Source organism: Punica granatum, chromosome 8 (genome assembly GCF_007655135.1).
Source record: "Punica granatum isolate Tunisia-2019 chromosome 8, ASM765513v2, whole genome shotgun sequence".
Lineage (NCBI taxonomy): Eukaryota > Viridiplantae > Streptophyta > Magnoliopsida > Myrtales > Lythraceae > Punica > Punica granatum.
Genome location: NC_045134.1, coordinates 26,647,279 through 26,671,893, shown reverse-complemented (window position 1 = coordinate 26,671,893; position 24,615 = coordinate 26,647,279). Strand labels below are relative to the sequence as shown.

The window sequence follows — 24,615 nt, the reverse complement described above, 5'->3', positions numbered from 1 at the left end:
GATGTCTATACAACTTATAGAACTATATTAAACCGTGTCAACGATTGCCAAGGTGAATCAATATATGTCACTGTGCAGTGTTATTTAGCTAGTGCCGTATGTGATATGAACACGCAAATGACAGGGGCACAATATCGATGGTGACTATGACGGTGACCGTGGTCATGATGGGAGGTGGGGCAGTTAAGGTTGTTTGTCGGATAAATAGTTCATAGGTGTCCCCTGACACATACACGCACTAATGAAAGGGCAGTGAGTGAAAGTTTGCTGCTGACTTCTGGGAAGGCTGCAGCCCTTTGCTGCATTAAATGGGTCTGCCTCTGCCTCTCTGTATAATGTTGCAGGAGGTGGCTGACTGATGATATCATAAGGGTCATGCCTAAGTAAGCATTTCACCGTAACCATAAAACCCATTTGACCAATTAGGGGAGCCTTATAGGGTACCTTGATGACCCCAGTGGGGCAAGGTGAAGGAGTGCGGAGTCGCGACCAAACCCATTTTCGTAATTAGCATTCCGAATCTGGTATCATGATACGGACCCCATATATAGATGATGAAAGCTCGACTTCTGGTCTCGACGGACGATCTCAATTTATTTATTGACATTACACCTTACTAGAGTCGAAAAGGTGGTATACATTTATTGACAAAAATGGTACAATATAGTCATAAAAGGTTCTTCAAGACTCAAGAGCCCAACATAGTCAAAGTTGGCAAGCCACCAGAGAAATTGAATGGGCATGGGCTTCTGTAATTAGGCCCGTGGAGACCAACTTAATTTCAAGGGCCCGTTAAGGAACTGACAGGTTGAAATTCTAGTGGACCCTTGAAAGCGAACTTGTGGCCCATCTTCGATTTTTTATTTTCTTTTTTTTGGTCTAGCATTAGTTAGAAAAATTAATAATTAAAATCAATCAATTTATGCACTATTTTTTGGTACAATTACTAATATTTACGCTTTTTTATTTTGATTATGGTACAATTATATTCTTATATGACTTAAGCATGATGAGAGAATATGTACCATACCATTTTTTCCTTTTGTAATTCGTTTCTTTCTTAATATTCTCCCTGTGTAATTCGTTTTTCCTTCTACAGAGAGATTTATGAAAAAATCTCTACGAGTTTGGAATAAACTACGATCATATATAGAAAGAAAGTCATGCAACTCAAAGAACTTTTACGATATGTCAATATTAAATGAGTAAAATAAGTATTTCTTCATTTTTTAAACATAAGATGTAATCGCGATTTCAATTAATATATTTCAATTATGTTCATTTCTATATAAACTTTGATGACCTGCCATAATTTAATAATAACTAAAAATATCATTTATATTTATATTTTACGATCTATAATTAGCGAGTATTGATGACCGAGCGTAGCACGGGCCATCTCCCCATTAGATATGTAGAACAGACAAAAAATAGTAATAGTATGCGCGATGTAAACTCGGGGTAGTGTGCGGTGACTGGCTCGTCAAGGGACGGCCATTCGACATTTTTTTTTTCGAGGATACATACATTAACATAGACCTTATCGGAGGAACGAGAGGTTCAAGCTTCAAAAGGGCAGCCAGCCATTCAACGTTTTTTGCCAACTAGTTTTGACCCCAACCCCTACTTTTCTTGGTGTAGAGATTGGGTATTAGTAATGGGAATTTTGGGTATCTTCTAAAGGAAGGGAAATCAAGCCCCCACCTCGTCTCTTCACTCCTTTTCTCCCATCTCCTTTAGTTTTGAAGTTACCTTCTTTGAAGCAATAGAAACTTCCCAATCAATTCACGTATCACAAGGAGTGATGTTCGTATATATTCGAATATTTTGGACTTACTTTATAAAATGTCTGTATCAACTTTGCTTTTTTCCTTTCTGTATAATGATCATTCTGTAGATTTTAAGCATATATTTGCATCGTGTTTAAAGAATTAAATTTATCGAGGGAAAAGAAAAAGATCCCCGCAACCTAAAGGTCTCATCATTTTATGGGACAAGCTTTATTCCTAATCCGCTAATTAGGGTTAGGTGGTTAGAGACAGATTAGACCCTCCCTTACATTTAAAATAAAAAATAATTCTCCAAAAGCTTTTACGTTATGATTTTTTTTTCTTTTTTTAATTCTTGATTGATGGTAATGTCCAAAAGGGTATGCATTAGACTAAACTTATACGGGTTTGGACCATCTGCAACAAAAAATCTCAGTGGGTTACTAGACATAACCACATATAAGCCACTTCCTTTTTTATCTTGGGAGTGCAGCTGGTCTTAAATCATGTGATGGAAGCGCGATAGGAACTATTAAGACAATTACTGATATTTGTACGACCAAACTTTATTATGTTTGTGGAGGGATACTCCCAAACACTATCAAACTCAGAATACATGGGTATTTATAGATTTAAGACACGAGTTATGAAACAACTCTTAAACTACCACAATTACCCTAAATTATTCCAATACATTAAATAGACACGAATATATTTGGTTTTAGAGTTGAGTTTAGTTTTAATTGGTTCGTAATGATTGTATTGTTGAATTATGAAAAAAAAAGTGTGAAAAAGTAATGAATAGTTGAGATAAAGTAAAATGATTAAGTAATGATTGTGTTGTTGAATTGTAAAAAAAATAATGAATAGTTGAGAGAATTTAATATTAAAAATTGAATTGAATAGTTAAAAAGTTTTAAAAAGAGGAAAAAGTAATAATTGTGTTGTTGAATTGAAGATAAGTGGAGTTGAGTTAAGTTAAAAAACTTTTCTAAATCTAAACACACCAGACTCTTAAATGAACTTGGTTTACCGAAAAGACTTCACTCTTCTAATAGCCTTCCTTAAATCGAGCTCATCTCAACCATCCAAATCAATTTCTTGAACTTAAGGGAACTGTCCGCCTTCAACGGATGTCATTGCTGTCTCGATTGTTGGAATTATTTGGACAAATGTTGCTACTTGTTCAAATTGAACACCAATGCAGCAAGAGGTTATTCCAACGTTTCGGTTTAGATTGTCCATACATTAGAACCAGTAAGAGGAAATTATGACGTTCGAATTAATACTGTCAGAATATGAATACTGAGTAACTCTCCTCTTACCTGAATGGCTCTTAACTTCACCATTCTATCACCTTCTCCCAAATGATCAATCCTTTCGCTGCATTAGCCCAAGCACTCAGTAAAACATAATCACAACCATGCTTGAATCCATGCATACCTCTAGCCACGACCATAAATGTCAATCCTGACACTTTGTCCTACTTGTCCATGAACCCTCCCGGACTAGTTTTGCACCTTCAGCCATGACCACAAATTCATCCCTGTCCGTTAGTCCTCCTGGGGTGGTTTCTGTGCACTTTTAGCCACAACTACGAACTCATTCCTGTATGGTAGTTTTTATGGGCTACGAACTCACTCCCGTATGGTAGTTGTGCCTCCATCTAAGTCCTCGTTTTAGGACTCCAACAAGCCTTTGTCGCTGGGATACCTATACCCTCGATGTCCATAAACTTTCTCTACGGTCCTTGCATGCGCGCCCTTGATTGTTCCTGTTGATGACGACAAAAGCCCCAAACCAGGTTTTCTGCTCCTCCTGATTCTACTTTTGCACGAGCATGATTTTCATCACCCTATCCTGGAGGGAGAGCTCCATGAGATGTCCACAATTTGGTATTCCCTCAAGATGTTAGACCATCTATAACAAAAAAATTTAAGTCAATGAGTTACCAGACCTTGTCACATATAAGCTCCTTTTTTTTTTTGGCATCGATGGGGGACAATTCATTTGTCCTTTGACTCTACTTCCATCATTATGAATATCACGTCGACCCGTCATATAATTTTTGCTATATTATCCCATGATCAACTTTCAAAATAAGAATCCCTTAATTTGAGACAAAACAAAGCCAATAAAGAAAAGGAAATTGATGATTTTCGATTATAAAGAAGTTCTATAAACTCATTTATCCAAAAGAAAGTAGTTACATGGATTTAGTTAACAAATTAGAAATTAGGAGCAAAAGGCAAAAAAAAGAAGAAGCTATATTGTCAAAAATCATATTTAAGAGTGTAGCGCAGTGATACATTATTTTGTTTGATAGCAAAAAATTTTTATATTTAACTCGGAATTACCTTTTTATTAGTTATTGAGATTTATATTTTATTGTATTAGATTCATGAACCTTATTGTAGCAGAAAAATTTGTAATTTCACAATCTCCCCAAGGTCAATTATCTAAAAGAATCTAACTCGTCGCCCGTCCTTTTATTTCAAGCAGTTTCATTTTTGTTAAAGTAATTCAAACAGTTTAATTCAACCAACGAAAAATCGTTTTGTCGGTTAAACTTGGAAAATTGGATTTTTTTTTTCTGTTCTTGCCATAAATGTCAAATTCAGAGTGCATTCATGATTTTATCGAGAATTTCTTGGGCAAAGAGAATGAAGAGCGAAAACAATGAAGCGAACCATCAGCAATAAATGACATTTAATCAAATTCCGCAAAGAAAAGAGAAAAGGAAAAAGAATTCGACAAAAAAATTTCCTTAAGCCAAGCAAAGCTTAAAACAGTGGACTGATTCACTGATCAGTGTCACTTACTAGTAACCGTTGCATTGTTAGCATCAAAAACAGCATTATTCATTGTTAATGGAGGAGCTTTCCCCTTCTCCTGTCCCTGTCCTCTGTCCTCTGCCCTCTGCATTAACTTCCCTTAATCAGAGAGAGAGAGAGAGAGAGAGAGAAGCCATGAGCAGAATGCTTAGTTAATGATCTTCCTCAATCCTCAGGTTTTAGCAGCTCCCTTGGGAAAAAAAAAAAAAGAAAATCAAAGAGAACAAAACAAAATTTCTCAGGGGGTAGAGTGAGAGAGAGAGAGAGAGAGAGAGGGTCCTGCTGCTGGGCTGATCTTTGGGTGCAGAGCCTCCTGCAGATTCTGTTACCTTCACTTTTTGCTCACGCCTTTCTCGCCGTATTCCACATTGTCTCTTCTTCCTCCTCCTAATCTCTGCTACTCGGAGCTATTATCCGCCATTACCGAGCCACGGCCTTACACTGCTGAGAACCCTTTTAGCTCTGTAATGTAATGTCGTCTTCCCCAACTTGAGGTTTTTGCTTCTCTAGGTGTGAAAAGGTACCCCTCCTTTCCTCTCGCTTTTCCTCTTCTTTTCTCTTGCTGAGATTCACTTTGGTTCTCCACTTTCTTCTGCATATACTGTTTTTCCTTATCTTCCTGTCCCTTCCTCTTTTTTTTCGGTGAAATCTTCCCTTTTCCTTAGCCGACCTTTCTTTTCCATATAACAGTGCATCTGGTTAGGCTTCTTTGCCTTTGTGAATCTCTTGTGGATGGAGTGCTTTCCGCATTTTCTGCTCATTTCCACGCACCCTTTTGTGCTTTGGGATCTCGGTTGTGCTTAGATTTGGGTGTTGTAGTATAATACACCGCTTTGATTTACTGATTCTTGGTGCATTGTCTAGAGAGAGAGAGAGAGAGAGAGCTAGAGGGAGACAGAGAAGGAAGCATTTCAATGGCAGGCGGAGGAGGGGGAGGAGCAAAGGCGGAGGAGCCACAAGCACACCCACCAAAGGATCAATTGCCAAATGTGTCTTACTGCATTACCAGTCCTCCTCCATGGCGTGAGTTCCTTCTCTCAGCTCTCACTTACCATTTTTTTTCCACAGATTCACCGGTCTCTGGTCAAGGCTTTTAAGGTTGCCTTGATAATGTAGGAGTTTCTGAGCTTTGAGCTGAAATCTTTTGTAGCCTATGTTGTCTGTTCTAGCCTTGTGCTGTGTTTCATAAGTGAAACTGACTGAGAAACCGATTTGTTGGAATGTCGGGGTCGTAATGCAGCTGAAGCTATTCTCCTCGGCTTCCAACATTTTATCGTGATGCTGGGGACGATTGTTATCATCCCCACCGCTCTCGTGCCTCAGATGGGAGGCAGAAATGTAAGACTAAAGAATGCTGAATATAAGAATATTTCGTTTGCAGTTCAAGTTCATTGTTTCATGTAACTGATATTAAAACCTTGATCCCAAACAGGAGGAGAAGGCAAAGGTGATCTCCACCTTGCTGTTTGTCGCTGGTATAAACACACTGCAGCAGACATTGTTCGGGACAAGATTACCTGCTGTCATTGGAGCATCTTATACCTTTGTCCCAACCACTATTTCCATCATCCTTGCTGGTCGATACAGTGACGACTCTGATCCTGTAGAGGTAAAAATATAATAAACCCAGCCTGATTTTATCTTGTGCTCTTCCTAAAATATAGACCCAACCCATGTCCACTTCAGAGATCAGTTGTTATGTCCACATTGTCCAAATCTCATCTTCGGAGTGCAACTAATTGATACAACAATTAAACAACTTCACTGAAGTATTTCATGTAGCAAGAGTAGGAAATGGGTTCAGTGCATCTTTGCAATATGGACCTTGCTGACATTTCCTTACTCCCCGATGGCTTCTCAGCGGTTCAAGAGGATAATGCGGGCAATTCAGGGATCTCTTATTGTTGCTTCTACTCTTCAGATTGTTCTAGGATTTAGTGGGCTTTGGCGTAACGTTACAAGGTCAGTTTCAGCTTCTTTTTTGTCTTAAAGGAAATAAATTTTTCTTTGCAATACAAAAGAATGCAATTCTGGGCATAATATGGGAAGCACATCTACTGCAACTTTTTTATGAATGCTAACTTAAAGCATATGAAAGAATGCAGAGGCTGGTTTTTACTAACCCTGATGAGAAACTTTACATTTGCAGGTTCTTGAGCCCACTGTCATCAGTCCCATTGGTGGCTCTAGTGGGTTTTGGGCTCTATGAGTTAGGGTTTCCTGGTGTAAGTTTTCTGCCTCATATAGGCTGGTTACTGGATGCCTACAATGTTAAATCTTGATACTCAACACCAACTCTTATTTGGATTTTCAGGTTGCCAAATGTGTGGAGATTGGACTTCCGGAGCTGATACTTTTAGTCTTTGTTTCTCAGGTATGGTCTTTTATAAACAGTAACATGGGGATCTCCATGTATATTTGTGAAATTATCCCTTTCCGTTCAACTTTTTTACAATTGCCTCTGTATTGTTTTGTCTTAGAAAAAAGCCTCATATTTCTAGTGGCTTCTATTGTTGTCATTACCATTCTTGAAAGCTAAGATGTGGTTACAAATGATGGTTTTGCAGTACATGCCTCACATAATCCACTCACGGAAAAATCTGTTTGATCGGTTTGCTGTCATCTTCTGTGTTATCATTGTGTGGATATATGCCCATTTGCTTACTGTGGGTGGGGCCTACAATGGTTCGCCTCAGAAAACTCAAGCGAGCTGTCGCACGGACCGTGCGGGTCTCATAGATGCTGCTCCCTGGTAAGGATTTCCTCTAACTTTAATTCACTTCTTAACAAATCAAAGAGGAACCATATCATCGAGGTCATGATTGAAAAGCAAATTAGATTAAGGCGGAAGAAAAGATAGCAGTCAAAAGTTGAGGGAAAAATGTCCCTGGCCTCTGTTGTAGCAGTAACTTATGCAGGTGTGCCTCCCCATCTGTGTTTGCTTATCTGGTGAGTGGTGGAAAAGGTTATGTGCCTGTAATTCCAAAATATGAGGGACTTGGATGCTATAAATTGAATTAGTTAGGTTCGCTAAGCCTTTTTTGCTTATTTACCTGAAATAAAAGATCGAGGATCAGGTTTAAGACAAATTTGTCTACTTGATGAAGAAAAGGTTCTTGCTGGCTTTGTTCTCGTTTCAGTTGCTGCTACATTTGAACAGATGTAGGGTCATTAGTATCACCCACAAAGGCATACTTAGAAGGCAGTATCTCTGCCGGGTCGAGATCTGAAGAAGGCCTATGATGCTAAAAGTTTAGTTATTGTCTCAAGTTTAGACCATTTTTAATATTCTTATTCAGCAGGTATATCTAGTTTTTCTTTGACAACTCTGTGATGTGATACGTATTCTGTCTTTAAATTAAATTTCATGGTTGAAATCATACTTAACTGACATTGAATTGCAGGATAAGAGTCCCGTACCCCTTTCAGTGGGGACCACCTTCATTCGATGCCGGTGAAGCCTTTGCAATGATGATGGCTTCTTTTGTCGCTCTCGTAGAGGTTTGATTTTATCTTCTTCGATGTTTAGAAATTATTCAAACTAACCCATATTCTTCTTCTTGATCATTAATGATGAATAAAAGATTTTAGATTAGATGAATAACTGCGCCAAGAAAGTGCAAACCAAATACAAGATCATTCAATAAGGAAAACAAAATACAATTCCAGTTACGATAACTTCAACCAAATAATTACGATCTGTTACTGCTTTTTGTACAATGAGTTGTTGAATGGTTTTCATTGGCTGTGGAAAGCGATTAAAGTTTCTTGGCAGTGGGTGTTCGGTGTTCCTATGCTTTTTTTCTACTTTTGGATTACTGCAAGTGGACGCCTTAAATCTTTCGTTCCTTTGAGATCATTCGGTACTCACGCCCACTCTTCCTTTCTTTCTCTTAAAATTCTTCATAATTAGTCCACCGGCGCTTTCATTGCGGTGTCAAGGTCTGCAAGTGCAACTCCATTGCCCCCGTCAGTCCTCAGCCGCGGAGTTGGATGGCAGGTAATTGATTTTTTCTATTGTAATGAATCCTCATGTGTTGGATTGTCCTTTTCAAGAGACTTTACGGTCCAAAATCATGTTTTGAAGTACAGATCCTGCGTGCTCTCATTTCTGTTTTCTTCAAAAATGATACATTGGGAACTGGCAAAGCTTCTTGAACCAAATTGAAACTCCTCCAAACATGAACTTACAGATGATTGCCTTGCTCAGGGTGTTGGCATTTTGATATCAGGAGTATTTGGAACCGGAAACGGCTGCTCTGTGTCGGTGTAAGATATTTACACCAAAGCAATGCACCCATTTTACCCGAAAAATGAAAACCTATCATTTACAAGTCTTGTCTTTATTGATTCTCTGCAGAGAAAATGCGGGTCTGATAGCACTAACTCGTGTGGGGAGTCGAAGGGTCATTCAGATATCTGCTGGGTTCATGATTTTTTTCTCCATTCTTGGTATGTTAATTGCCTTCCAAGGCTTTGATCAACAATTACACATGCTTAGTCTAAAAGAAGGTTTCCCCTTTCTGCTTCTGTGTTTTTTATTTTTTTACCAGTCAATTATTACTGATTATGCAGGTAAGTTCGGAGCTGTTTTTGCATCAATACCTGCACCCATTATCACTGCTCTCTACTGCATTTTCTTTGCATATGTGGGTAAGTTTGTCTTCTTCAACCAATCTCATCTGCATTTTCTTGGAACTGATTTATATATCTTGAGTTGATTGTTAATTTATACAGTAAAAGAATGTAATTCGCCATTTTTGGTGCTGTGCAGGCGCCGTGGGTGCGAGCTTTCTCCAGTTTTGCAACCTCAACAGCTTCCGGACAAAATTCATACTGGGCTTCTCTGTCTTCATGGGTTTGTCTGTTGCCCATTACTTCAATGAGTACACAGCGATCAACGGTTATGGCCCAGTTCACACTAGTGCAAGATGGGTATGCATATCTTTCTTTCCTCGAATTTCAGTTTCAATGCAGGCTCTGCTAGTTTCCGTCAAAACTGTGTTCACTCTTGAAAATCTTGAAAAACATTCTCGACAAAAATGAAGCTGAGTTAGGCAGCTAGGATTTGATGTTGATCTACCCATCTAATTGTCTTGAAACGGCCGGAGTCCTATTCTTAGGCTTTTAGCTTCAATACCATTGAAATACGTGGACCCTTAACTTTTGGTTTCTGATGCAAATCTTTGTTTCTTCTCCTGGCAGTTCAATGATATGGTCAATGTTCCCTTTTCGTCGGAGGCCTTTGTTGCCGGCATCTTGGCATACTTCCTCGACAATACGCTGCACAAGAAGGATGGAGCGATCAGGAAAGACCGGGGCAAGCACTGGTGGGACAAGTTCCGGTCCTTCAAGGGCGACACAAGGAGCGAGGAATTCTACTCCCTACCCTTCAACCTGAACAAGTACTTCCCATCCGTTTGATTTTGTAGAACCACCAAGCCACAAGAAACCATTTCGATTGGTCTTTTTTTAAGTATAGTAGGTGCATTGCTACGCTGAACCTTGGCGTATATATAGAATAGAATCTTCTCCCTTATAGAAACATTAGAACATTAATGTTCATTGCTTTCCGAGGCTGAGGGGAAGAAGAGTTTGAGGTGATTCATGAAGAGGAACATTATTAATCGACATGGTAAGACTTAAATAACAAGCTTTCCTACTCAGTATCATTATCAACTAGGTGCATTGATCTGATGAATTGCCCTTTTAAAGGTTTTGACGAGCTTGCTTGTTTCGGATTTCTTTTATCGATGATGTGGTATGATATGTACTGAACTAGAAATAGAGCACGAGAGGCCACCAAAACTTCAGGTTCTGGTTCGAGTTCTCAAATGGATTGTTGACGGTTTTGCTCGATTCCACTTTGCAAGAATTCAACTAGGATGCAAACCAATTCGCAGGCCGGTTTTGGTTCAGGCTAGCGGGCGCTTGATTCGTGCTAGCATTGAAAAACCTTAAGACTCGAAAAAATGAAATTCCTTGGAAATGATGTATTACACAACCCTCTGAGTTTGCTACAATCTATTGTTGAAGAAAAATGAAATCTCCGTCTTTGACTATCATATGCACTCCAACCTCACACAAAAGAAGATATAACAACAAACCATGTCTATAATCATCTACAGAGACAAAAATCAATCACAACCTCGATCCGGCACTATGAAAACTCATCGATCGGTCACCCAAAATGAACCGGTCTAGCATATGAGAAAAGAATATCGAAAAACAAGCAAGAGATAAGGGTGAGTTTTCATGCAGTTCCATTCCCATTCTCGGTCACTGTCACTGTGAGTTCTTTCACCACCTGCTCGTGATTATCGAGCTTGGTAGATTGCTCGTGATTGTCGAGCTTAGCAGATTGCTCGGGATTGTCGAGCTTGGCAGATTGCTCTTCGAGCTTGGTGAACTGCTGGTGATTGTCAAGTTTGCTGAAGTTGCCTTTCTCCTTGAATAGTTGGCTATGGTGGTGTTTACAGTAGATCCGGTTCTCATGCGTTACGTAGTTCAGTGGCGTGACCATGCACCCTCCTCGAGCGCATCTGAAGCAAGGCCTGTGGTATGATTTCCCATCGACTGCCACCTGAAAAGAGGATCACGAGATAGCTCATCTTCCGAAACTTTCACATAAGCCAATCTATATCACCGTCCTCTACCTTTTCGATTGGGTATACAGTTTTCTTGCAAGCAAGACACTTCTCCTGGGTTCCGGCGAAGAAACTCGAGAATCTGCTGTTGGTTTGGACCTGAAAAGGCAAGTGATCTCACTTTCATAAGAATATTTAGAGGATTCTACTACACGAAATCTTAACGAATCGTACAGCAAGATAGAATAGCAGCTAGTTTAAGCACAGATGGAAAGGTACCTGATCGGCCGGTCTGTTAACAGTTTTCGGAGTACCTGAACAGAAGAAGAGGACCGATCAGTAATTGACAGAAAACGGGAAACCGATCATCATCGGAAGGAACATAATCACATATAAATATATATGTTCACAATCACCTTCAAAACTTTTATCTAATCGTCCAGTCATCTTGAAGAGCTGATCGAAATGGGGCTTGCAGTATAACACGCCGTCGTAGGAGGAGTAATTACCCAGCTGCAGAACATACATGAAGTCAGACACTGAACGGCGTAGGAACCGGAGAACTCAAACTCGTCTCAAACTTATCAATCTTCACAAGAGAAGGCCATAACAAGACAAGTTACCAATCTTCGAAGATTGATAACTTGTCTTTTGACGGATCCACAGATGGCATCTGGTAAGTCATGGCTATCTTACGAATCCTCAAACTCGTCCAGTTCAGGACTAGAAACATAACCCGAAAGGATCAAACTGTGTTCCTCAGTCAATCATTCCAAGATGCAACTATCAACGAATATTGAACCATCAACCAGACAGATCAATTTTTGGGTACTAATCAACGAGTTACCATCACGAATCATGATCATCGAACTGGTCCTCGATGTCAAATGGGAAGAACTAAAACACAGACAGGACAAAGTACCAGTAAAACAGAAACTTCAGCTTCAACCAATTCTCCCCAGTGTTTCTGAACAGATTCATAACCTTCCCAACATTAACTCGGGCACTATAAGAAGCTCGAAAGATGTTAAAACTCAGACCGGAACCCGGAAGAGAACTGCTTCAGTTACCTTGAGGGTGCCCTTGCAGTGATGGCATCTGAAGCAGGACTTGTGATAGACTCTGTTATCAGCTGTGAGCTCTTCAACCCAATACACAGTCTTCTCACATGCCGTGCACTTCTGCTTCGTCCCTCCATATGAACTTGCCATCTCCTCTTCTTCCTCAATTCAGAGCAGAAACCAAAAATCAAGAATCAGCCCACAGAAGCTGAAGAATGAGATTTGAAGATGAGACAGAGTCTTTGGCAGACTTTTTTAGAAAGACAGAGAGACAATAATAAAAAAAAGGGTCGATAATAATAACAAAAAGCTTGAACTCATGGTTGGCCAGCTGGTCCAGTGGTACGGGTTACGACTCCCTTGGTAAAGATTCAAATTCGAGCCGTCAGAGGGTTTCGATTTAAGTGATCTGTGTGATCATTAAACTGTGCGACTCTTACGATAAAGATCTAAATTCAATTTGCTCCCATTTAATCGAGCTGTGTTATTTTCTATGTTGCAGAATGTTCTAGTGGATCGTAAAAATTTAGTCGAGTGCAACCGAACATCCTCGTTATTAAAAAAAAAACTCCATTCATTCCTTACTTTTGCTTTATTTTGATGAGCTGTGGTTTCTTTCTGATGGGAAGTAGTTGATTTTTGGCGCGAGTATGGAACTCTAGCGTACTCGGTCTTCCCCTGACAGGGGCAGGGGAGTCATTTCGCGACACGTTTCTTTCTCAGATATGAATCATGACGGCGCCAAATCATCATCCGAGGATTTAATTTTGTCCCCCGAAGACAATAAAATATGTATTTTTTTTCTTTTGCCGGTCAACCACCAAGGCCGCGAATTAGTCTGATTAACCAATTTTTAAGATACTAATGACCTCGTGAAAGTGGATTTGCTCGAATGATCCAGGAAAATCATACATGTTATCTTGGAAAATTCAAAAGGACGATAAGATAGTTCGGAAATGAAATAGAAAATAAATCATAAAGACAACAACGATTTGAATTTTGAGTCACTTTCAGTTGTGCGTCTCCCTTTTGCGAGTCGAATCGAACGGCAAAGAGGAGGACAAGTTGAATATAAATAACTTTATTTGTCTAAACAGCCGACTTGGACCGAAAGTTAGGCCTAAAGTCCAACTCATCCCACGTAACCATACCTTAACCTTTTCATTCATTCACCAAATAATTTTACTATTTAAATTTTAAACCCCCCCAAAAAAAAAAACAACAACAACAAAGTCATGTTATGGCCATTATGGGCCTTCCTCGTGGTGGAGCCCTTTCCTAGCACTATAGCACAATACATATTTTAGTATTTTGCAATGGAATTCGCATTGATCTAGAAATTAATAATGTATTTAGTTTTAGAGTTAAAAGAGTTGAGTTTTGATTTTAATTGGGTTGTAATGATTGTTTTGTTGAATTATGAGAAAAAAATATGAAAAAGTAATGAATAGTTAAGAGAAAGTGATAATTGTGTAATGACTATGTTGTTGAATTGTTGAAAAAGTAATGAATAGTTGGTATAATTTAATATTAAAAATTGAATTGAGTATAATGGAGTTGTATGTTAGTTTATAACTTTATATATGTGGCCTACATTTTTTAATTGAAAGAATTGATTTTTGTTGTGTAATGAATATAGTTAAAATTATAGTTAAAATCTTAAAATCAGATTGCAAAACTAAACGGGGTGTAAAAGATTTTGGACTCGATTATGTTTTCTGTTTTATTAATTATGAAAAAATCTCCTTAATTAACTTCAAAATAATAGGATAGTTTCCTCATAGCTCCTTTCCCGGTAGTTATATTTCATCCCGCTATTGTCCCGCTGTTGCCAGGAAAAATAGGATAAAACCGGTCGAACGTGTGGCTCAGATCCTCGCCGAGCACTTGCATGCTCTCGAGCTTCCTCTTGCGCTACAGCTTTTGAATGGATCTCATAGCAACATCCAGGATCCTCCTTTGTTAACATAATTGATAAAAGGTTACGATTTACATAATTATTGCCATTAAACGGCTATTCAGACTCCGCTTGAATTCTTATGTAGAATGAAATAGACATGTTATAGAATGATTTCATTAGCCCTTGAATTATCTCTCAATCGATCTTTCTCCCACGCTTGACCAGCTTCGCGATGAACTCTTCAATGTTCCTGTCTGAGCTACCGCCTTTACTAACTGATCCTTTGGCTTTCTCAGCCCAATTCGACGCATTCGCTCTGAACTCATCGCTCCTCTCCCCGTCCATAACTTCATGGACACACCTCTCGATTTCCCGAGCAGTCAGGATCCCTGCCTCATCTCTCTTAGCCCGGACGCCCAAACCTAGGACCTCATCCACAAACTTGGCATTCATCGGTTGGTCGCTCCATATCGGAGCACCCACCATGGGCACCCCAAGGCTGATCCCCTCGAGGGTCGAGTTCCACCCACAATGGGTGAAGAAGCAACCCACGGCCCGATGGGCCAATACTTCGAGCTGATTGCACCATTCCACGACTAGCCCTCTCCTGAACGTCTCGCCACCCGAACCGAGGCATCCTACCGGCAGTTTGTCCTTAGGGTAGTCCTTCAACACCCACAGGAAGGGCTTGTTTGTGAGTTTCAGGCCCGAGGCGAATTCTTCAACCTGGGCCTGTGGGATCTTGGCCATGCTACCAAACGAGACATAGATCACCGAGTTGGGCTCCCTCTGGTCCAGCCATTGGAGGTAGGGCTCATTGGAAGGGTCCCACAGGTTGGCTCCATAGGCTGTGTCTTCTTCACTCTGATGTGATGATGAATAGGCCAAAGGAATGAGAGGGCCCACCATCACCAACGGCCATTGCCCGGACATTGCTTTCACTGACTAATCCACAATCAAAAGCAACAAAAAGTTCAGAGAAAGAAAACGCAAAGAGGATAAAGCATAGATGCTATCATCAATCACTCTAATAGAGCTGCAGATTAGAGTTGCTAAAGAAGATAATCATGATCCAGAACCAAATCAAATTCAACCCGAAAGAATTATTCTTTTAGGTCCGGTTTTTCGATCGGTCATGATCATCTGCTTCTTGAATCTGGGATAGAAAACAAAGCGAATCTATAATGTTCTTTGGCAAAACAAGCGAATCGAGCTGGATGCACCTCATGATGCAGAAAGTCCCAAAACCATAACTCGAAAACCGGTTCTCTTTGGTTAGGATCTTTTGGTGACGGGGTTGGTTTCAGAGAGAGTCGGTAATCCGGAATTCAGCACGTCAATAGTATCACTACCTTATATATATATACATATATATATTTTTTCCCGAAATTTATAGGATGTCTCGGGGCCAATAAGTGCAAAAGGAATTGCTGTTTACCTCAATCTCCAGCTCTTCAGATGAGTTGCAGAACACAAAGTCATGCTGGTCGAGAGTTGCATACATTCCCATAATCACACTCAAATAAGCCGACTGGTCCTCGGGCCGTGCAAGGAAGGTTGGGAGCTCACCATGCCTGATCGGTGGAATCCCCGGCACTGTCAGCGGCTGATCATCCTCCTCCAGCTTCACCGGAAAGCTCAACTGTCCCCTGTGGATATGCCAAAATAGAGAACTAACGGATGCAGAGACGGTCAACAGAAGAGCCGAGTAGATCCCAAACTTCCTCGCCACGTCCATGGCCCAAGGAAGAAGAGAGTCGTAAACTATGCAGGTCACGGGGTCCTCGGTGTGGATGAACTTCTGGACGAGATCAGACAGTGTTTTAGAGCCAGCCGTCTTGAATGATTCCAAGTAGGCTTCAGTTGAGGGGGCGAGGCTGAAGCCGCCCTCATCGAAACCGTCGGATATCGGCTCGAGGCCGATGGTGGTGGATCGAATGGAAAGGATGGTGTAGGGGGTGGTGGCAAAGGTGGCCCTGAGGCCCTTGGCAGCTAAGCGCTTCGTGAATTGGAGGAGCGGGTTGATGTGGCCCTGTGCCGGGTAAGTTAGCACAACGACATGGCTTCTCTTTCCCTGTTCTTCCATTTTGCTTTCTCGCTTCCTCTGCTTCCAATTCCTTATAAGTGCGAGCTACGATTTTATAGAGGCGCCTTCAGCTTGTCAATTGCAAGTTGAACTCTGCTGCTAGACCTGCAGACGAAAACAATACACGAAGTCAGTTCATCGAAGCTCGAGACAAAGAAAGATCAAATACAAGGTTGTTAGAATATCAATTCAACGTGGAATTGCTATTCTAACAACCTTGTATAGGATCATGAAATCGTGAATCGAAAAATCAAATTGTGAATAGTAAGATTCTATCTATAATTTAAAAACAACGCATATATACATATATATAAATATGTATCATACTTTCCTGAGCTAGAGAAGATCAATCCTTATTCATTCAAATAAAAACCACAAACTAATAATAGATCATAAAAATACGAGACATTATTACAAATTATCGAAAATCAAGGTCCAAATCAGGGTTATCAGGATCGTGATCCTAGGATTGGTTGGGAGTCGTAGGATCGTGAATCGTAGAATTGAGTCGCGGGTCATAAGACTCTGTCTATAATTAAAAAAGAAAAAAAGTATATATATAACATACTTTCATGTTCATTATAACTCGTAAGTCACAACTTTTGTCTAGTATAAAAGATCAATCCTTGTTCATTCAAGTTTAATAAAAACCACCGATCAACAATAAGTCATAAAAGCACACGACGTCATTACAAATTACCAAAAATCAAATCACAGTTCATAACTCAAACTCTCGAAACAAAAATAAAAAGCTAACAACATAACATAGGATGAATAAATAGATCAAATCTATCCAAATCTTCATCGCCAACACCAACATTATCGACGCACAACAGGACAGCAGTAGAGAGCTTGAAGCAGACAACAGCATACAACAGTGCTCGAAGGAAAACGATTATAATCGGCAATTTCAACCGAAGGAGGAAGGACGACGATTACAATCGGCAATTTGAGAGGGGGATGGAGGCAATTTCAATAGGAGAATGCAAGATTTGAGCAATCGGAGAAGGTACGACTGGAGTATTTCCTTTCTTCGAGACTTCGACAGAATTCAGAAGTCATGAGTCAATTTTCCATTCATTCATCGATCAGTAGAAGAGGGAAAAAAAAATCCAGTCGGGCTGCTCTATGGGCCGAACAACTGAATTGGGCTTGGTCCAATTTTTAGTTTTGAGTCTAATGTAGGATCAGTAGGATCTCACCGATTCTACGATTCTAAGATTTCGATCCCCGAGGTGAAATCAGGGCTAATCTCCCGTGAGAATCCTGCGATTCAACGTCTCGACTCGCGAGTCTAATAACCATGATCAAATATTCATGTTGATGATTAGGACTATACCAAGGAATCAGAAGCCTGCGGTCCACCTTGTAGCTCAAATCGCAGGTCCACCTGACTATAGCATTAACAAGAGATTTTCAGGCAGGTGATCGCCACATGGACGAAAACACAGGAGGAGTTTATTTGTTATCCAATAAGCAAGATAGATTTCGAAGTAAGCAACGGTATAATCTTTAGCCTCAGAAGAAAATTGTCAAGTGCATGGATTGACTATTCAGCTTGAGTACTATACAGACAACAAAAGAAAACCTGATTTGCTGACTAAATAGAGCCGCATTAGTTGAATAAATGCGTAAAATAACTGATGCTTTGTGAATATAATGTCTCTATATATATGGCATGTTCACAGATGGTCCATTAGAATGCTCAAAGACAGAAAAGAGAAACTCAAGGCATTCATTTAATCAGCATTACTGCAACACGTGATACAACGTGAAAAGCGAGCGAGCATTTAGAAGCCAACATTGCCACTTCGAGTTCAACCCATCAGGCAGCTCGGTCGCGGCTCCCTAATCTGCCAAAGCAGATCTACATAGATATAAATATTTACATAAGATATAGCTGAAAACAAATTGCCAATTACGCCAAGAAGCAGCCCGAAAAGCTAATAGGCAGCCCTCACCATCTTCGTGGAATGTGAGAAATGCTTCTTTATAAGCAGCCCGAAAAGCTATTAGGCGCCCTCACCATCTTCGTGGAATGGGACAAATGCTTCTTTATACGGGATGTAGACATAACTCTTTACCACCTTTCAGGATGTGCACGAATTCGGGTTCTTCTAATTACAATCTTCCTTATCGCGAACCACTTCAAGACACTGAAGAGCTTCGTCCACCTCCTCTGAGCATTGCCTGTAGAATTAGAAATGGACGAACGCCTCAGTAGGAAGCTATCAACTGCACATTGGAGATCAGCCGTAGACTCGAAGTTTGGGATCTGCGACTCAAGGGGGCAATCAGCGTCGAAAAACTGGAGATGATCCTCATCAAAGAAATCTTGTGTGATGGATCTCGTGTCGCACATCATGGAGGAGCTAACTTGCGTGGGAAAGCTCAGGGCCTGATCATATCGAAGAGCCATATTTTCTATGCTAGGCAAGGAATAATCATCCAACCCGCTAACATCCCCTGTGGAATAGATGGATGAGATTATGTCAGGAGATGAGGCACTGGGTTGTGTGTAATCGAACCCACCAACTCGATCAGAAGCCATGACCCGGTTACTGTTAGAATTCTCAGTCTTGGGCGAGCTTGTGTTGCAGATAGTGGTGCTTGCCACACAGGAAGAGCTGCCTGCCAAAGAGGATTCTTCGTCGAAGCATACTACATCCTCCCAATGCTGGAATGCCGAAATCACCAAGCCTTGGGCATCAGTCTGATGGTAAACAGCAAAATCAAGAAGTCAGAGAAAAGCAAGCTAGTTCTTCACAGCCAAACAGATGGTGGTTGTAGGAGCTTGCCTTTTGGGTTTCGGACAATTTATCGATTGGAACATACTGACATTCTGAAAGTAGTCCCATCACTTGTCCGATGATATTGAAGACGACACCTGTTTTAATCTCCGAGGCAGGAGGAGGGAAGTACAGATAAACTCTCTTATCAAGGACACATGTTCGTGCATGATCAACTGTGACTTCCCACATCTTTGCAGACATACCGGTGCCCAATATCTGGAGATCCACCAAGACAATATACAAAATCAAAGGAAGTGGATAACTCAAACACCCCATCTAGATGAAAGTTGAAATGAAAGGGAAGAATGAAGTGGAACTCCTGCCATTAGAGTAAACAACTTACATTTCGGAGCCTTGATGGGTCTAAGGATAGTAGAGTAAGGAAATCCTTTACAGTGAAGATGTTTTCTCGACTAAGTCGCTTATGGAAAGCTCCATCTTTCCCAATCTTTTCTAGTCTCCATACTTCATCGAGCAAGGAAGGAGGGTGGTGCTTCTTGTATACTGAAAGCACAAACAAGAGTGATATTGTAATTTCCTCCATATCGGAGTTGATATATCTGCACCTAACCTGATGTTGGGTCGTCAACTAACTTATACAATTTAGATAATTCAAAAAATGTAAAATAAAGTGAAATTTATAGTTACGATAGCTTAGGCATGAAAATCCATATTTATTGTAGAAATCGATCGAAAATAAAATATGAGAAAAAAGACCACTCGCTAGATCTGCTTCACTAAACTTTTTATGATGTATAGGTCATCATAACTCATAGTAAAGAATGTACGGACAGATTTACTTACACTCTCCACGGTGATCTCGGACAACAAATGATTCTGTCTTTGCTTCCTTTATTCGAACACCTTCAAAGTGATCCACAACTCTTACTCCGAGCCTGAATCTTCGGCTCCTTGTCCAACTGGAATTATCGGTGAAAGAAATCTCACCCACCAAGCCAATTCCATCTTTGAGATTCAGAACTGCCTCTCCGGTCAGAAGGGGCTTCTTTCCTTCCCTCTCACGAACAATATTATTCTTGAACTCTTCACTGGTCCAGTTCTCACCCTCATCACCATCAAAATCACCCTCAAGGACAACAATTTCAAACTTTGCCAATGACTCGGGTCCGGAATTCACAATTTGTCCAGTGAGCATATCAATTAAGGCCACCTTTAAGGCAGAACAATCTTCACCTTCAATTCGTGCACCGGTAAATACAGGAAGAGAGAGACTGTTCAGGAACTGCAACTGCAAGCTCCTCAGCTCAGAAGCATGTACTTCTTTCCCGCAACTCCTGGAACAAGTGTAACTGCAATTCATGAGTTCTTGGAGGCCAAGAAAAATTTCCCATCTTATGACAAGGGGGGACGGAAATGCCGTAATTCATTGGTGGTTGCTTACCTTTTCATGGAGTTCATATGCTTTCTCAGAGCAATTTCAACTTCTTCTTTCACCTGTAATTCCACAATATGATGAATCTTACTTATTCTGTCAACAAGCAACCGTCTCATCAAAAATTTCCATAATTCAAGTTTTGCAAATGGAAAACTCACCACTTTACGGATCAATGGCTCCAAAACTGGCTCCAGCAAATGCTGAACAGATCGCATCTTCATCATATCAACAACCACACTAGACAGTCATAAAGCAAGATCAGAGTCCAACCAAATTGAAATATCATTCACTACAAGGGAATGCATGTCCAGAAAAGAACGGGTACTCTGATCACCACAGATCACTAGAAGTCCACGAAGCAGTTTAACTTAAAAAGCAGCTTTATAGTGCCTGCTAACGAAGAGAAAACACCCATCGGCCGCATAAAATTTCTGAGAAATCTTGTCACCTCAAAGGTCAATTTTCATGGAGAGACTGTAAGCTCGCTTAGCAAACACAAGGCCCGCACTCGTGCAATGCTGTCTACCCTTCAGTTCATTATGGGACGACACAAACTAGCTGGTACCATAGTAAACTACGGTGATTCAGGGACAATACATCAGATTCTCGAACTTCCGGACTCCCAAAGAATCAACAGACTCACATGGGTCCTCCTTAGTTTTGAACAGCTATATCACGATGACATGATCTAAGCTAATAAAAAATCAGAACTGTTGCTGTTTTGTCATGAACAAAGAACCAACAGAATTCCTCGGTCAATTTAAAAAGAAAAGAAAAGGTTAAATCTTTGAATAAAATAACAAGACAAACTTGACTCTCAGCAGTAGTAAGAGTACCTCTCGAAGGTGGGCATCCTTCGACGCTTATCATCCACCCCGCTGCCGTCCGACCGAGTCCTCCCGTCCTCCTGCTGCCGTTTCGGCGACATTGTCGGGAACCCAAATGACCCAAAACTCCCGACGCCGGCGTTTCAGGTGAAAACTGGGCACATTGCAGTATGAGAAGAGAATGTCTTGTATTGATTGATTAAGGCACATACATATATATATGTGTGCGTATTATATATATGTATATACGAGGGCAATGAATGCGAGGAAGAGGAATCAAACGTTAATGAGCAATGAATGACAAGGAGCCAAAATGGGATGTCTTCTTCCTTACCCGTAATCTGAGTTTGGCCCAGTGCGGGATGCTTCCTCCCTCAGCATGTCTGTTTCTGCTATCTTATCCGAGAACAGGAAGGCACGGAACCGTACCTACCCCTGTCTTGGCTCGGCTTGGCTCGGCTCTGTGGTTGCTAAGGGGCCGTTTGTTTGTTTGTTTGTTTGGCTTAAGCCATGGAAACCGGTTTCATTTCGTGCCAGTGAAATGGCTATGCTACAGCCTCTAGTAATAGTATCATAGTATGCAATCTCAGGTGGTTTGGCCCAATGATTAAGGGGTAGTCCATGTAACCACTTGATTTGAGTTCAAAACCCTTGAGGTCAGAGCGTTTTTAGCGTGATTACCCACATCATACGTTGTGGGAGTTTACGAGTCCCGGAGAATTAATCGAACGAAGTCCAAACGCCTTTGGATTACGCAAATGAAAAAAAATAGCCTTTAGCATGCCATAATTCTATAAAGAACGAATATACTAACTTGGCAATGAGAATTTCTTGAATTTAAGTGAAGATATATCCCGTTTACATAAATATGCGTAATTCGAGGATGTCCGTTTTGTCATAGACAAGCTTCCATTTTTATGGTGAATTAACGACTCATCAATTCTTCTAAAATTCAAAAAGAGCTTCTAATTAATTATCACTTTTCTTTTAAATATATCCGCATATATTTTAAGTGACTGTTAGCATCGTATTATAATTCATGGACACCATTATTCAAGTGAGTATTGATCAGTAAAAGCGTATTGTCACTATCCCGCATGATATACCCCTTGATTGTATATGTTTCGTGCCACGATTGCATGAGCCTTGGGCCCGCCTAGCTGAGTGGGATGAAGTTCTAATTTTAAGCCACGGGATTGGGAGGGGGGAGCGGACGGGAGAGGGCAGGACCACGGGAAACGCGTTGTACGGGACGGAGGGAAACGGGATGGGAAGTTGCCGTTTTCAGTTTCCTAGTTTGGCGCCTTCCTTCACTAGTTTGAGTTTGACTCGTCTTATTTCCGTACGACTTCGGCCCATAGGTTTGTGTGGGCCCGTATTGCTTGTGTCGGCCCACAATGCTTGCGTGGAACCATTTTGGAGTTCAAATATGTTTTTAAAATTTTATCTCTAATTTTAATTCTACTCACTGCATAACAAAAATTAACAATACAATTATTACTTTTTTCATTTTCTTCAATTTTGTTAACCATTTAATTCAATTTTTAATACTAAATTTTTTCAACAATTCATTACTTTTTTCACAATTTAACAACTAAATCATTACTTTCTCTCAACTATTCATTATTTTTTCACATTTTTTCTCATAATTCAACAACACAATCATTACAAACCAATTAAAATCAAAATTCAACTATACTTAACTTTAAAACTAAACAAACCAGTACATTTTTGCAGTTAACTATCCGAACTCTCATGGAGTTGCAGTGTCCTCTCAGACTCGGTTTTTCGTTAAAAGAAGATGAAAATACACACGAAAGTACTCGTAAAACAAAGATAGAATCCGCTTTCATCAAAACTCTTAGCTCGCCGTGCTACGCGTGACTACGTAACTATAAAATCGCATCTTCATGTAAAATACTAAATATTTTTCTATCAGTTACGTGTCGTAACTCGTGGTTACGTACAACAACTTACATCTAGACTTAGTAGGAAGAACTTCACAGGCAAGGGAGGAATCGAGACTCGGAGCTCGATTTTGTGAAAGTAGTGCAGGTTTTTTAAGCGCACGAGTACAACTAACGAAGAGTTAAGCGTGTGTTGAGAATTGGTTATCTCAAATAGGAAAATCAAAAAAGAAAAACTTGGATATATTTTTAAATATTTATAAGTTAAGTGAAATTTTTTACGGCGAATGTATTAAAAAGATCGATAGCGGATATGAATAAGAAATGTTTTTGAAATCAAATCGAGATATAATTATGATTTTTAGGAGGGGTAGGAAAGAGACAGATGGAGTAGTCACGGTCAAAATATTTTAATTCTCCACCAAAGATGTTATGTTCCAACTTATTTTCCAGGAATCTTCCTACTGCCTAAACACATCACAAAACAGAGTTCAGCCACTGAAGTACGTTTCCTAACAACAGTCCCAACATTTCAGGCATCCTCCGAACCTGTCCCATCCACTCATGTCCATTTCGAGAGTGAATTATTGAAGAAAATAAAAAAAAAAAATCGGGTTTTTCGATCTGATTCTCGAAGTTGATGCTTGAAAGAAACAATCACGACTTTATGGTGCCTCGAAGGAGCCTTCACGAGAGCCTACAATAGATTCAAAGATTCGAGAGAATTATGTCAATCACATATCACTTTCACCAAAGATTTAGAGGACGATGGAATTTACGGATTCCTCGCACCGTTTGATGCTTCGCATCCCTCAGCTTGAATGAAGTATTGCTTATATCACTTATCTCTTGGTAACCCGTTTCCATACCCAAAATTAATCCGCATTAATCCTAGTACGGTACTGCATGATATGAATCTCATGTGACAAATTGAGAATCAAGAAGATTTTGTTCGTTTAGCGCAGTGATACGCACTTTTGCCTGTCAATTAAAAGATTGTAAATTTGATACTCAATGGGACTACTCATATTCTTATATTAGATATTAGAATTTTCATTTAATTGTACTAAATCCATGAGCCCAATTCGTAAACGAAAAATTAAGCAAGTCAAGAAAAGAAATGGTCAAAAAAATAGTTAAGAAAAGAAATGCATAGGAAGGATGTCAATGATAAAGATGAGAAATAGTCTTATAAGGGGTAAAAATTACTAATAAGTGAAAGATAATTTATTTCATCAACTCAATTTTTTTTACTTACCGACTAAATAGATTAGTCATGGCTTTGTTTGTTTATGAAGTAAGTCATACTCCATTTAATTCTACTTTACTTATCTCTCCATTTAACAATACAATCATTATTTTTTATCTTTTTTTTTTTCAATTCTCTCACATATTATGTGTTAACAATTATTACAATTAATTTTTAATATTAAATTCTCCAAACATTTCATTACTT

At 39.9% G+C, this 24,615-nt stretch overlaps 4 protein-coding genes across 5 annotated transcripts; 1 reads left to right on the top strand and 3 right to left on the bottom strand.

The window, feature by feature from the left end:
• Positions 1-4,661: 4,661 nt before the first annotated feature.
• LOC116188215 (nucleobase-ascorbate transporter 6) lies at positions 4,662-10,304 on the top strand. The gene is made up of 15 exons (XM_031517424.1): positions 4,662-5,123; positions 5,470-5,626; positions 5,844-5,941; positions 6,036-6,212; positions 6,465-6,565; positions 6,753-6,828; positions 6,918-6,977; positions 7,171-7,355; positions 8,008-8,104; positions 8,517-8,603; positions 8,814-8,872; positions 8,964-9,055; positions 9,179-9,256; positions 9,378-9,538; positions 9,809-10,304. The coding sequence occupies exons 2-15, from the start codon at positions 5,518-5,520 to the stop codon at positions 10,025-10,027; spliced, it is 1,599 nt and encodes a 532-aa protein (XP_031373284.1). The 5' UTR covers positions 4,662-5,123; positions 5,470-5,517; the 3' UTR covers positions 10,028-10,304.
• Positions 10,305-10,555: 251 nt separating this feature from the next.
• On the bottom strand, positions 10,556-12,621 carry LOC116188216 (LIM domain-containing protein WLIM1-like). Its single transcript, XM_031517426.1, has 5 exons — positions 12,261-12,621; positions 11,607-11,703; positions 11,470-11,504; positions 11,260-11,349; positions 10,556-11,186 (listed from the first exon to the last, which is right to left on the bottom strand). Exons 1-5 carry the CDS (start codon positions 12,399-12,401, stop codon positions 10,857-10,859), a joined length of 693 nt encoding a protein of 230 aa, XP_031373286.1. The 5' UTR covers positions 12,402-12,621; the 3' UTR covers positions 10,556-10,856.
• A 1,551-nt stretch (positions 12,622-14,172) lies between these two features.
• Positions 14,173-16,374, bottom strand: LOC116189432 (flavonol 7-O-beta-glucosyltransferase UGT74F1-like). Its single transcript, XM_031519089.1, has 2 exons — positions 15,590-16,374; positions 14,173-15,096 (listed from the first exon to the last, which is right to left on the bottom strand). Exons 1-2 carry the CDS (start codon positions 16,235-16,237, stop codon positions 14,347-14,349), a joined length of 1,398 nt encoding a protein of 465 aa, XP_031374949.1. The 5' UTR covers positions 16,238-16,374; the 3' UTR covers positions 14,173-14,346.
• Positions 16,375-17,945: 1,571 nt separating this feature from the next.
• Positions 17,946-21,517, bottom strand: LOC116189242 (calmodulin-binding protein 60 A-like). Of its 2 annotated transcripts, none has more exons than XM_031518812.1 (7): positions 21,262-21,517; positions 20,584-20,662; positions 20,432-20,484; positions 19,834-20,339; positions 19,373-19,533; positions 19,036-19,245; positions 17,946-18,950 (listed from the first exon to the last, which is right to left on the bottom strand). In XM_031518812.1, the coding sequence occupies exons 1-7, from the start codon at positions 21,351-21,353 to the stop codon at positions 18,318-18,320; spliced, it is 1,734 nt and encodes a 577-aa protein (XP_031374672.1). In that variant the 5' UTR covers positions 21,354-21,517; the 3' UTR covers positions 17,946-18,317. The 2 variants fall into 2 exon arrangements, with proteins under 2 accessions (XP_031374672.1, XP_031374673.1); XM_031518813.1 differs by having other exon boundaries at positions 19,834-20,324; positions 21,262-21,440.
• Positions 21,518-24,615: the final 3,098 nt, after the last annotated feature.